General features: G+C 38.1%; 1 protein-coding gene across 6 annotated transcripts in view; it reads left to right on the top strand.

Moving 5' to 3' along the window:
• The window catches only part of LOC105469915 (STAG1 cohesin complex component), a 404,557-nt gene that overhangs the window by 178,974 nt on the left and 210,647 nt on the right, over positions 1-14,936 (top strand). For 5 of the 6 annotated variants that reach the window (XM_011721505.2, XM_071090955.1, XM_071090954.1 and 2 more), the window contains one exon: positions 1,030-1,126. The exons of the other annotated variant lie outside the window; for it this stretch is intronic. In XM_011721505.2, the coding sequence (XP_011719807.1) occupies positions 1,030-1,126 (97 nt within the window). The remainder of the gene's footprint in view (positions 1-1,029; positions 1,127-14,936) is intronic. 6 annotated transcript variants of the gene reach the window in all.

Here is a 14,936-nt window from a genome sequence, read left to right as displayed (position 1 = left end):
CACTAAGTCTTTTTTTAAAATTCAGAATATGATACCTGTTGCAGTCTTTTTTAATATCCTGTAAGTTTTAATAATTTTCCTCATTAAAAATTGTCTTAGATGTATTCTTAGATATTTTTTGTTGTGAACAAGCTACTAATCCATTTATATTTTCTAGGTATTGCGCTGTTAAGTTATTTTGTATATTTATCTTGTCAGCTACCTTGTCAAATTTTCCTATTATTAATCTCTTGAATCACTTTAATAGAGACTCCTGGATTTTCTTATCATCTGTAGGAAAGGAGAATTGTCTTTACTCAAATTTTACTAACTTTTGCATTCACTAAAGACTTCAACCCTGTGTTAAATGGTTAGGGGGCATCCGTGCCTTGTTCTTTAATTAGTTGAAATATCTTAAGTATTTCAACAGCAAATATATTTTAGTCTTTTTATCCTTTGAGTCGATTTTCTTGAACTCTAATTTTCCTAGAAAGTTTTTTTTCTTTTTGGATTAGCTGCAGAATTTTATATACATTTTTGAGATCTAATTTGATATATAGTTGTTTTAATTTTTCATTTTCTTGATAAATCAGTTATTTGATTTCCTAATATTAAGCTGTTCTTGTATTCTTGAAAAAAATGCCTTTTATTATGTGCATTCTTTGTATGCACTACTCGTGCATTATCCTTTTTGATAACTCAGAAAGTTTGTGTCTATGTAGAAGTGAAGTTAACTTAATTTTTATCCTTTTCATAATAGGGTTTGAATATTATCTATGCTTGCTTAATTATTGTACTTAATGGGATTGGTAAGATTAGGTTTGTTTTGGATTCTATTGTAAACAAATCTTTGAAACCTAGTAAGTCACTTTTTATTGGTCTTTAAAAATGAGGCAGTCTCTTTTATTAGGCTACAGAGAAATAATTTCAGGTAAGTAATTTTCTTGTTCAGATAGAAACACACACAAACACACAAACTTTTTTGAAAATTTATTTGCTATAATATCAATTTTTTTTGAAGTTTTCATTTTTATATTTTTTTTTCCACAGTCCGTGGTGGATGACTGGATTGAATCATATAAACAAGACAGGGACATCGCACTTCTGGATTTAATCAACTTTTTTATCCAGTGTTCAGGATGTCGAGGTACAGAATGTTGAAATAAATGATGTACATTGAGCCTGTCAGTTCAGCAGTGTGACTTTTACTTCACCTGCCACTAGTCATACATAATTTACCCTAAAATAAAACATTATATGCTGATCTTTTTCTGATAGAGAATATTACTGGTAAGTTATTTAAGGATGTTCCATTTTTGTTCTTGTTCAGTTTTGCTCCTATAAAGTGTAACACATTTATATAGTTTTTGAAATTTTGGGAGGAAATCTAAATTCGTTTAGTAGTTTTATGAATTGATTTTTTAGATCATAGGCTTTTATAATTTTTACTCATATTATTTGTACATATACTCCATATTAGGAAGTGTGCTGGTTGCTAGCATTCGTTCTTTTATATCCCTGCCAGTATTTGGTAGTCATTTTATAGTTAGGTTTAAATAATTTTCTTAAAGTAATACAAGTAGCAGAATCAGGTGTCTTAAGTTTGCAATTGTAAGGTGATTAAAGCGAAATTTTATTTTTATCATTTTAGGAGATAACTGCTAGATTTTTTTCTCCTCTGGATAAATCTTAAAAGGTTAATTTGTATTACAGGGGGGAAATGAGTTGTTAAATCACCATTCTCTGCTTGTGAATACAGAAGGAATAGTAATCTTTTATTGAGATAACTGACCAAATTGATTTCTTGAAAGCTTGTTTGTTTATATCCCAGTTATCACTTACCATATTGACATAAGTAGTTTATCAAATATTTACAGAGCACCAACCTTGTGTGAGATACTCCATCAGGGTATACAGAAGTTATCAAGGCAGTCTCTGCCCCTAAAAAGTGTTAAAGTATGTGTAATTTTTAAAGGCATCTTCATTGTGAGGAACAAAGAGGGAAATACATTAATAGTTCAGCGAAGGGCTCAGTGCCATAAGTATAATAAAACTGGTTACTATTTAATGACTGTGCAATATGTGGCAAGCTGTGTGCTTTACATACATTAGCTCATTTAATCTTTGTTAACAGTCCCATCAGGCAGATGGGATCTTTATTTTGTAGATCAGCAAACTGAGATGAAAGGGTTTAGGTAAATTTATTCCAGATAATACAGTTAGCAAGTGTGAAACTCAAGATTGAGAGTCAAGCCGTGTCACCTGGAGTGTGTGTCCCCAACCATAAGACACTGTGGGAGTAACAAGAAAGAGCAAGGGATGCTGATGCAGCCTAGGCTGTGTGTCTCTGTGTATATGTATGAATGTGGGGAGGTTGTAAAAAAGTATATCCTACAAAAAGCAAACTCTGAGGTGAGATTAAAGATGAGTAAAAGGAAGTTAGAAGGATGAGAAAGGCAAAAGGTAACATATTATGCAAAAAGACCTTAAGACAAGAAAGCATGGTTCAGTCCCGAACATAGGGGGTTCTGTGGCTGAATCGTAGAGCATGGAAATGGGTGAGGATTGGCAAGAGATTAGGCTACTATAAAGTAAGAGAGTTTGCTCATTTTACAGCCTTAAAGTAGGTGAGGCAAGCACTGATGATGTGCTTTATATACATTTTCTCATATAGTCCTATTAATCAACAGACCTGTTGGATTGGGTTTTAATTTGAAAGCAATTAATAGTGTTTAAAATTTTTCCTTTTGAAATTTGTTTTCATGGTTCAAAATAAAAAAGTTTAAAAGTTGTATAATAAGAAGTCTTTGCCTTCCTGCCTTCCCATCCATCTATGCACACTTAACTGCTCTTAACTAGTTTGTTGAACTTAACTGTCCATCTATCTAGTTTTCATGCCTATAAGATAGGAATGTATATTCTTTCCTTCTCCACCTCACCTGTCTTACACAAAAGGTAATGGTGTATAGAGACCTTTCTCCTTCATTTTTCTTTCTTCTTCTTCTTCTTTTTTTTTTTTTTTGAGCCGGAGTCTCTCTCTGTTGCCCAGGCTGGAGTACAGTGGCGTGATCTCGTCTCACTGCAAGCTCTGCCTCCTGGGTTCACACCTTTCTCCTGCCTCAGCCTCCTGAGTAGCTGGGACTACAGGCTCCTACCACCACTCCCGGCTAATTTTTTGTATTTTAGTAGAGATGGGGTTTCATCGTGTTACCCAGGATGGTCTCGATCTCCTGACCTTGTGATCTGCCTACCTCAGCCTCCCAAAGTGCTGGGATTACAGGTGTGAGCCACCGCTCCCAGCCTCTCCTTCATTTTTAAAAACGCAGGCTCATTGCATTCCTTTGTGTGTATGTACAATAATTTATTTAACTAGACTTCTTTTTTTTTTTTTTGAGACGGAGTCTCGCTCTGTCACCCAGGCTGGAGTGCAGTGGCGCGATCTTGGCTCACTGCAAGCTCCGCCTCCCGGGTTCACGCCATTCTCCTGCCTCAGTCTCCCGAGTAGCTGGGACTACAGGCGCCCGCCACCACGCCCGGCTAATTTTTTATATTTTTAGTAGAGACGGGGTTTCACCGTGGTCTCGATCTCCTGACCTTGTGATCCGCCCGCCTCGGCCTCCCAAAGTGCTGGGATTACAGGCGTGAGCCACCGTGCCCGGCTTAACTAGACTTCTATTAAAAGACCATTGTGTTATTTGTAGTGTTTTGCTGTTACAGAGAATGCTTACTGTAATGAGTAATTTTATGTATACCGTATTTGGTCTTTATGAAAGAATATCTGTAGGTAAATGTACTTGTTATAGTAGATACTGCCAAATCGTCAGCTATAGGAATTGTATTCTTCTATACTCTCATCAGTGATACATTAAAATGTCTGCTTTTTCTTAGCCTTTTCAACAATGTGTATTTATCAAGTTTTTGGATTAGTCTTCAGAATGATTTGAAGATACTATTCCAGTCTGATTTTTAAAAGTGCTTTGAAGTTCACGTAATATACAAGTAAGCATTTTAAAGTGTACCAATTCAGTAGCATTTAGAGCATTCATAAATGTGCAGCTGCCATACATTGGGTTGCTGTAACAAGACCGTAGACTGGATGGCTTACAAATAATAGAAATTTATTTCTCACAAGTCTGGAGGCTGGAAGTCTGAGATCAGGGTCTCAGTATCAACTGGTTCTGGTGGGACCCTCTTCCACATTGCGGAATACTAACTTCTAGTTGTACCCTTACATGGCAAAAAAGAGGTTGAGAGCGTTTTCTGGGGTCCCCTTTATAACGGCACTTATCTCATTCATGAGGGTCCCCCTCTCATCACCTAATTGCATACCAAAGGTCCCACCTTCTAATACCATCACTTTGGGGGTTAGGATTTTCGTATAGGAATTTTGGGAGGACACAGCATTCAGTCCATTGTAGCAGTTGCCACCTCTGTCTTTTCTCAAAACTTTAAAAATCTCCCCAGGAAAATACCCTATACCTGTTAGGTAATCATTATTTGTTCTTTTCTCCCCCATCCCTTGGCAATCATGAGTCTACTTTCTGTCCCTGAGGATTTGCCAGTTCTGATCATACCACACAATATGTCACCTTCTCTGTGTGACTTCTTTCATTTAACATATGTTTTTGAGGTTCATTTAAGTTGTAGCATGTATCAGTAGTTCGTTCTGTTTAGGACTGAACAATAATCCTTTGTATGTATATATCACTATTTGTTTATCCATTCACCTGTTGAAGGACATTTGAGTGTGTTTCACTATTGTGAATATGGCAACTTTGAACATTTGTGAACAAATACTTGTTTAAGTACCGTTTTTGAGTCTTTGAGGTGTAAATTCTTAGGAGTAGAATTGCTAGGTCATATAATAATTCTGTTTAAACTTTTTGAGGAACCACCAAACTGTTTTCCACAGTGGCTGCACCATCTTATATTCCTACCAGAAATGTATGAGGATTCCTATTTTTCTACATCCTCAACAACACTTGTTATTTTGTAGTTTTAAAAATTATAGCCATCCTACTGGGTATAAAGTGGTGGCTAACTGTGGTTTTAATTTGTGTGCACTTAATGCCTAATGATCTTGAACTTCTTTTCGTGTGCTTGTTGGACATGTCTGTATTTTCTTTGAAGAAATATACGTTCAAGTCCTTTGCTCATTTTAAAATTAGATTATGTGTGTTTTTGTTGATGAGTTGTATATATTATGGATACCAAACCTTTATCAAGTATAGAACTTCAGCTATTTTTGCCCACTCTCTGGGTTGTCTTTTTAACTTTCTTAATGATGTTCTTTGGTGCACAATAGGTTTATATTTTATTAAGTCTGACCTCCCTCCCTCCCTCCCTCCCTCCCTCCCTCCCTCCCTCCCTCTCTCTCTCCTTCCTCCTTCCTTCCTTCCTTCCTTCCTTCCTTCCTTCCTTCCTTCCTTCCTTCCTTCCTTCCTTCCTTTCCTTTCCTTTCCTTTCCTTTCCTTTCCTTTCCTTCCCTTCCTCCCTCCTTCCTCCTTCCTTCCTTCCTTCCTTTCCTTCCCTTCCTTCCTCCTTCCTCCTTCCCTTCCTTCATTCTCTCTCTCCCCTTCCTTCCTTCCTTCCTTCCTTCCTTCCTTCCTTCCTTCCTTCCTCCCTTCCTTCCTTCCTTCCTCCCTCCCTTCCTTCCTTCCTCCCTCCCTTCCTCCCTCCCTCCCTCCCTCCCTCCCTCCCTCCCTCCCTCCCTTCCTCCCTCCCTCCTTCCCTCCCTTCCTCCCTCCCTTCCTCCCTCCCTTCCTCCCTTCCTCCCTTCCTCCCTTCCTCCCTTCCTCCCTTCCTCCCTTCCTCCCTTCCTCCCTTCCTCCCTTCCTTCCTTCCTTCCTTCTCTCCCTCCCTCCCTCCCTCCCTCCTCCCTCCCTTCCTTCCCTCCCTCCCTCCCTTCCCTCCTTCCCTCCCTCCCTCCCTCCCTCCCTCCCTCCCTCCCTCCCTCCCTCCCTCCGTCCCTCCCTCCCTCCCTCCCTCCCTCCCTCCCTTCCTTCCTTCCTCTCTCTGCCTGCCCCTCCCCTCCCCTCCCGATACGTGTGTCAAATTTAAAGATCCATTGCCAAATTCAAGGTCATGAATATTTACCTCTATGTTTCCTTCTAATGGTTATTTCTTACAAATCTGGAGGCTGGATTGTATATTTTATATTTAGGCTGTTAATCCATGGTTAATTTTTGTGTATGGGATAGTTTTAATTTGTATTTCTCTGATGAACGAGGGTTGAGAACCATTACTGTTTTTTCTTTGAATTCTCTGTTCCTATCCTTTGCCCATTTTTCTTTTGACTACCTTTATAGTTCCTGAAAAGACATTTTACAAAATGGATCTTAAAACATTTTTGTTAAAGGGGCATAATGCATATTATCTTAATATGATTTACAAAGAAAGCACACTGTCTTTTATGTCAGTAGAATATAATAAAAATCCTGATATAGACCTAAGTACCTATGAGACATTAGTAAACATATTTTAGAACATATGAAAAGAAAACATTTTTTACTTATTACAAAAGGAATTTACTAATTAAAACTATACTTAGTTACTATTTGTTTTTACCTATCAGATTGGCACAAGTTTAAAATCATAAGAACATTCTGTTGTTCAGGCTGTGGTGGGAGAAAGCAGACACTGTTACATTGTTGTTTAGAATACAAATTGATAAACTTTTGTAAAGGTATCCAGGAATATTTACCAAATCTATATTTATGTTTTATCTGTTGACTCAACCATCCTAATTCTGGGATTTTACCTTGAGTATATACCTTCAGCAGTAAGAAACTAGGTACACAAAATTAATGCAACATTATTTGTTATTGGAATATATTGGAAACAATCCAAATGTTCATATATAAAAACAGTGATTGAATGAACTGTAGTATAGCCACATGTTGGAGTTTTGTGCTGCTGTAAAAAAGAATGAGGAAGATGTCTGTGAATGGATGTAGGGATTTGCCCTGTATTTTTTTTTTTTTTTTTTTTTTGAGACAAAGTCTTGTTCTGTCACCCAGGCTGCAGTGCTGTGGCGCGATCTCGGCTCACTGCAACCTCCACCTCCCGAGTTCAAGCAAATCTCCTGTCTCAGCCTTCTGAGTAGCTGGGATTACAGGCATGCGCCACCATGCCTAGCTAATGTTTTTTGTGTTTTTAGGAGAGATGGGGTTTCACTGTGTTGGTCAGGCTGGTCTTGAACTCCTGACCTCATGATCCACCCGCCTTGGCCTCCTAAAGTGTTGGGATTACAGGCATGAGCCACTGCGCCTGGCCTTTCCCTAGATATATTTTTAGGGCAAAATACAAAGTGCAGAATGATATCTAAAATATGTAACTTTTTTTTTTTTTTTTGTAAGAAAAAGGGAAAACGGTGGTTCATTTCACCAAAAAGAAGTACAGGAAAGATAAACCTGACAATAATGAGATTGGTTACCTAAAGAGCGAGAGAGACAGTGAGAGAGAGAGAGAGAGAGAGAGAGTGTGTGTGTGTGTGTGTGTGTGTGTGTGTGTGTGTGTGGGAAAGTTTAGAGGGAATTGATGAGGGAATGATACTGAATTTGAATATTATTTTATAGTTTTTGAATAGTCCTGACTTTTGGAGCTATCTTAATACTTCAAGTCCTCAAGAAAACAAAATCAGCAAAGATGGAGGGGGAATATCCTGAAAATGAATACAAACAGAACAAATAACCATTACACCATAATAACAACCACACTGAAAGTTGTAAAATTACTAACCAAAGTAACTTCGGAACTCAGTAAGTGGGCTATGAAACTAATTGGGTCAGGGAAAAGTTTGATGAAGAGTACAGTATTTACCCAGTCTCAAAATGTCTCCTTTCAAGATATCTACTGTTTACAGGGTAAAATAGAAACTTTGCAGTGTAGAAACTTGATAGATATCACCTTAACAAATGATAAAAGCAAACATTGCAAGTTACTGAGCTAATTGCTATTATGTGCTTTCTGATATGCCCTTAGAAGAACTCAACATCACTTCTATAGTATTCTTGCCAGAAGTGCATAGTCTGAATCTACTCATGAAGAAACGTAAGACAAGCTCAAATTGAGTTATATTCTTCAAAATAACTGTCCTGTACTCTGCAAAAAAGTCAGTGTCATGAAATAGTCAGAAATGCTGGGCGTGGTAACTCACACCTGTAACCCCAGGACTTTGTGAGACTGAGGCAGACAGATCAACTGAGGTCAGGAGTTTGAGACCACTCTGGCCAACGTGGTGAAACCCTGTCTATACTAAGAATACAAAAATTAACCGGGCATGGTGATAGGCACCTGCAATCCCAGCTACTTGGGAGACTGAGGCAGGAGAATCACTTGAACCCAGGAGACAGGTTGCAGTGAGGCAAGATCACGCCATTGCACTGCTGCCTGGGCAACAGGAGCAAAACTCTGTCTCAAAAAAAGAAAAAAAGGAAAGAAATGACTCGAACTGTTCTAGCTTAAAGTAGAGTAAAGAAACATGACAGGTGGCTGCAGTGCATGATCTTAGAATTTCTTTGGGCGGATTACCTGAGGTCAGGAGTTCAAGACCAGCCCAGCCAACATGGTGAAACCCCATCTCTACTAAAAATACAAAAATTAGCTGGGCGTTGGTGGTGGGCGCCTGTAATCCCAGCTACTTGGGAGGCTGAGGCTGGAGAATCGCTTGAGCCCAGGAGGCAGAGGGTGCACCATTGCACTCCAGCCTGGGCAACAGGAGCGAAACTCTGTGTGAAAAAAAAAAATGACTCAGAAACTGTTTAAAGTAGACTGAAGAAACATGACAGGTGGCTGCAGTGCATGATCCTAGAATTTCTTTTGGCATAAAGGACGTTGTTGAGACACATGTGAAGTCTTGTGTGGATTATGTGGATTAGATTATGTGGATTAATCTTATGTGGATTAGATTATGATCTTATGTGGATTAGATATTAGATCTTATGTGGATTAGATCTTACATGGATTAGATTATGTGGATCTTATGTGGATTAAATCTTATGTGGATTAGAACATATATATAGTATCGACTGTTAATCTTATGCTTGGGACATTGTAGTATACTGTGGTTGTATAATAGGTTTATTTGGGGGAAATACACACTGAAATATTAAAGAGTAAAGGAATATCATGTCTGTAGCTAAACACTTATTCAGAACAAATTCATATGTATATGAAGAGTGAAAGAAGGATAAAACAGATGTAAAATGTTTACTTCTGAAGAATTTGGGTGGAAGGTATTCAGAAGTTCTTTGTACTTTGCTGTCTTTTCTGTAAATCTAAAATCATATCAGAGTACAAAAATAAAAAGAAAATGTTTTAACCCCAAAGTCAGCGTCATCCTCAAGGGAAACCAGTAGTCATTGTCACTGTTAAAGAAGACAAGGATACCCAGCCTCACAACTCTTATTTAGCATTATATTGGATATATAAACTAACACATTTAGACAATAAAAAAGGAGTAATTATGATCATTGTTTTTAAAATGATCTTATTCAAAATGTTTAGAAAATTCAGGAGAATCAGTTTGCAAAACTAAAGCAATAAAATAATTCCATAATATATTGAGATACAGAATTTATAGAGAAAAATTACTGTCTTACAGCCAGTTAGAAGATTTAAAGACGCCCTTTTGAAGACAAAAGTGAGGGAAAAAATTCTTTCAGATTTACGTTTCACTGTGATAGTGTAAACCAGGATAAATTTCCAGTGTTTCAAGAGTTTAAGGGCAAAAACAAACAACAAATACAAAGAAAAATAATAAAAGCACTTAATGAAAACTAAGAATTCCTTTATAACCATGGAGTGGGGAAGACCTTTTTATTAACTGACTCACAATTAACTGACTCAGAATCTATAAGTTAGCAAAGATTCATAAATTACATAAGAAAACAAAAAATTTATAAGATAGAGACACATTATAGGGAAAGTCAAACGACAAGGGACAAATGGGGGAAATTTTGTTTTTATTACAAAGGCTGGTATCTCTAATATATGTTGAGATAAGATTTGCGTTTTATAAGTACTCCTTGTCTTGCACATTAATATCCAAAATCTAGATTGGCATTTTACTGTGTGAGCCCATTTTCCCCTAAAGCTGCATAAGAACCAAGGACCAAATGAGTGTTTTAAAAATTGACCTAAAATTGGAAGAGAGCACGGAAAGGGAGGAAAAAAACAATCACAATTTGCCCCCTGTCCCCACCCAAGTTCCTGGCTAGAAGTGATGTCACCAACAATGACAAAACAAAGTGGAACGTCTTTTCATGAGTGAATAGTATGAACAGCTCGTCCATTATTGGCTCCAGTATCCCTATTATCACTATTTCCTGATCTTGGCTCTTGAACCAAGCCCTAAGGTGTGGTATTGGTTTTCTAATTTAGCTATCTCAAGTTGCATTAGCACCCATAGTTGTTTCCCTAACTCTACTGAAATGTCTGTAGTCTCTTCATTTGAACCAGCTGGAGTGAATCCTGTTTGCCATTGGAAACCTCCCAGAATAGGCTAACTCAATGTGTAGTAGTAATATATATATTCAGTATCAGTGAAGTGGGAAAAACGCAAGGGTAAAGTTGATTTAAACACTGTTGACCTAGAGTTGCATTCTAAAGCTATGTAAATTCGTAAGTGTTTATTGGAATAAGTTACGAGAGAACTGAGAATTAACACAGAATTATAGGATGTATTCAGGGAATTATGCGTAGCAAAATGAAGATAAGTTGTCCATATATTCAAAGTACTACCATTGTTAAATATACCTTGTTGATACAGGTATATATTTACTTTGGTATGTATTTAAACGTAACTAATTTCAGAAATATATGTCTGGTTATTGATAAGTAGTTTTCATTGACAGATGTGCTTGTTTTTTTAATAAGAGTTGTGGATCAAACTTGAAAGTTGATGGTTAAAAGCAACCTTCTTTCTTAGTTGAATGTAACAAGTAATGTTTCTGTTTTGCTCTGCTTGTGCCTAAAAGAGAAGTTCCAGATGCCTCAGAGCTTTCTAGGAGTGCAGAATTGCCAGAGAATTAATCACCTAGGAGCACTTAATCTAAGAGTTTCCTGAACTTAACCCAGTTCACTGGCTAATTAGGGTCTCGGTGATTTTTTCATGGCACCTGTAAGCCAGAAGAAATACCTAACAGTTCCTTTCAGGAAGTTGTTATGTCCAAACTATTTATTTAGGTCCTCACAATTTAGTAGGTGTTTAGAAAAATGATATACATAATTGAAAAAAATTGTGTTCATTTCTCAAATAACTGCAGTTATGTGTGTACAGGTGTGTTGAGCATTGTATAGCTTCTCAAATTTTGAAATTATCTTAATTTCCTGTTTTATATTGGTTTTCTGGTAGCCCTTGTTGAAACTCAGCCTCTCAAAGATAGGGCATTATCAACAGGAATAAAGGACCAGATTGTAAGTTACCTCATGCTGATAGTTCCTATGGTACTTGACAAATATCAAATACTGTATTGTTTTCCTTTGAATATTTAAAATATCCACATTGCCCATATCATTTTGCGTAAGTCCCTCGGGACATCTCAGTGCATAGTTGGGGCACCATGGCTTTAACAAGTGACTGAACGGGATTTAATGTATAAATACCCCAATTCCTTTGCCCATAAGTGGAATCGTTTTGAAGTACATGGCCTACTCTGACTCGCAGTTTCTCAAGAAGCTTAATTGGGCTCCAGTTACCTACAACTGTAATTGACTAGATAACACACTTTATTGTCTTTTTTTAAAAATTATTATTGTTATTCTTTTTCTTGTTTCATGTCTCCACTGCATTACTGGTATTTTATGGGTTGTCCTTCAAAATAAATTACTTGCACTGGCATCCCTGTTTTAGTATCTGCATCTGGGGGATAGAAACTAACAAGTGCTTATATGGCTTTATTATATATTAATCAGTATTCTCTTTAGCAATCTATTTTAATGAATTATGTCTTACCTCCTCACCTGTACAGTGTGTGTGTGTGTGTGTGTGTGTGTGTGTGTGTGTGTGTGTGTGTATATAGATAGAGAGTTCAATGTTACCTTTCCTAAATCCTTTTACATTGTGACATATATACAGAAGACTGCATATATAGTGCCTTTGGCCTCTACCTGTTAGATGTCAGTAGCACATTTCTTTCCCCCTCTCCTCCAGTTGTAACAAGCAAAAATGTCTGCAAAAGTTTCCCAGTGTTCAATTTTGGGAAGCAAAATTGCCCCATGTTGAGAACTGCTATAAAGTATACCTTATATGAATATACCAGTTTATTTATACTTCCCATTCTTGAAGGAAGTTTTTGGGTAATGTAGACAGTGTTATTAAAAGCTATCTTTTGCACATATTAATTTGGTATTCATGCACAGGATGCTCTAGTTTGTGTACTGAGGGGTGGAATTGCTGGGTTATAAAATATGCAACTTTGTATAGTTGTATATTGTATAGTCGTGGTATGTTTGTATAGTTGTAACTTTTCATGCTTTAGTCAAGTGATGTCACAGAATTCTGATGGCTTCACATATTTTGCTCATAGATAGTATTACCAGTATTTTTAGTTTTATCTTGTTGAGTAGGATTACCAATATCACATTGTGGTTTTAATTTATATTCCTTTGATTACTATTGAGGTGGACTACTTTTTCACATAACAGTTAACCATGAGAATTTTCTCTTGCATGAACTGCGTAAAGTCTTCTGCAAATTACTGTATTGGGATGTTCGGTTTTTTCCTTTATTGTTTTGTAAGATTTTTATTTTATCTTATTTGAGACATGAGTTTTACTGTTTCCCAGGCTGGAGTGCAGTGGCGCAATCTCGGCTCACTGCAACCTCCACTTCCCAGATTGAAGGGATTCTCCTGTTTCAGCCCCCCAAGTAGCTGGGATTACAGGCATGTGCCACCACTCCTGGAGAATTTTTGTATTTTTAGTGAAGACGGGGTTTCTCTATGTTGACCAGGCTGGTCTCAAACTCCTGACCTCAGCTGACCTGCCCACCTTGGGCTCCCAAAGTGATGGGATTACAGGCATGAGCCACTGCACCTGGCCAGGATTTTTAAAAAAGTGGTAATACTAATCTCCTTTGTTATCATATATATTGCAACTTTCTTCTTCCATTTTGCAGTCTGCTTTTTCCCTTTTCTTTTATTTTGATACATTATCCCTTGAAGGCAGGGATTTTTGTCTTTGTTCTCTTTGTATCTCTAGCACCTATAAATATTTATTGAAAGAATGAATGAACATGAGTTTAACATTTTTAAGTCTAACCAAATTTATTAGTCTTCTCTTTTATGGGCTTTTTGTGTCATATTTAAGAAATTATTGATCAGACCCTGTGGCTCATGCCTGCAATAATAGCACTTTGGGAGGCCAAGGCGGGCAGATTACTTGAGGTCAAGTGGTTCAAGACTGGCCTTGCCAACATGGTGAAACACCATTTCTACTAAAAATACAAAAAGTAATCGGGCATGGTGGTGGGCACCTGTAATCCCAGCTACTCAGGAGGCTGAGGCAAGAGAATCGCTTGAACCTGGGAGGTGGAGGTTGCAGTGAGCTGAACTCGCACCACTGCACCCCAGTCTGGGCAACAGAGCATGACTCTGTCTCAAAAAAATACAAATAAAAATAAAAATTAAAAAATTATGGCCGGGCGCAGTGGCTCACGCCTGTAATCCCAGCACTTTGAGAGGCCGAGACGGGCGGATCACGAGGTCAGGAGATCGAGACCATCCTGGCTAACACAGTGAAAACCCTTCTCTACTAAAAATACAAAAAATTAGCCGGGTGTGGTGGTGGGCACCTGTAGTTCCAGCTACTTGGGAGGCTGAGGCAGGAGAATGGCGTGAGCCCGGGAGGCAGAGCTTGCAGTGAGCCGAGGTCGCGCCACTGCACTCCAACCTGGGTGACAGAGCGAGACTCCATCTCAAAAAAAAAAAAAAAATTTACACCATGGTCATGAAGATACTCTCCTGTTTTCTTATAAAATCTTTCTAGTTTATGTGAAGTTTAGTTAGTTGTGTATAGGTTGCTCCTTCAAATTTAGGTTTTTATGTCATCTAGATTTCAGTTTTTTAAGTGTGAAAAGTGCTTTATTTTTTCTTGATTGTACAATGACCCAATTAGCATATATCAAGTATCCCTTTCTGGAGAGTCTTTTCCTGGGTTCTCTATTCTGCTAATTGGTCTCTTAGATGGAAAACTAACTTTCTTTTTTTTTTTCTTTCTTTTTTTAAAATCGTGTCTCAGGTGTCTTTTTTTAAAATGTAACCCAGGCTGGAGTACAGTGGCACGATCTTGGCTCACTGCAGCCTCAACCTCCCTGGGCTTAGGTGATCCTACCACATTAGCTTCCCAAGTGTCTGGGACTACAGGCACACACCACCACTGCACCTGGCTAATTGTTTGGTATTTTTGCAGAGTCAGGATTTCAACATGCTATGCTGCCCAGGCTGGTCTCGAACTCCAGGATTCAAGAGTTCTGCCCGCCTCAGCCTCCCAAAGTGCTGGGATTACAGGCGTCAGCCATCACTCCTGGCCAGAAAATTTCTTGACTAAAAACTTACTGACTGTTGTATTTTTGTATATATTTTAGAATTAGTTTGTGCGCCAAGCACAGTGACTCGTGCCTGTAATCCCAGTACTTTGGGAGGTTGAGGCAGGTGGATCTCTTGAGCCCAGGGGGTGGTGTCCAGCCTGGGCAACATGGTGAAACCCTGCCTCAACAACAACAACAAAAAAATGCAGAAATTAGTGGGGTGTGGTGGTGTGTGCCTGTCGTCCCAGTTACTTGGGAAGCTGAGGTGAGAGGATCACTTGAGCCTAGGAGGTGAAGGTTGTAGTGAACCATAATAACACCACTGCACTCCTGTCACCTGAGTGACAGAGTGAGACCCTGTTTCAAAAAAAAAAAAAAAAAAACGTGAAATTCCATCAGTAAACTCATTGGCATTTTAAATGGAATT

This window comes from Macaca nemestrina, chromosome 2 (genome assembly GCF_043159975.1).
Source record: "Macaca nemestrina isolate mMacNem1 chromosome 2, mMacNem.hap1, whole genome shotgun sequence".
Taxonomy (NCBI): domain Eukaryota; kingdom Metazoa; phylum Chordata; class Mammalia; order Primates; family Cercopithecidae; genus Macaca; species Macaca nemestrina.
The sequence above is the reverse complement of the archived record's forward strand: the minus strand, read 5'-3'. Positions and strand labels throughout refer to the sequence as shown.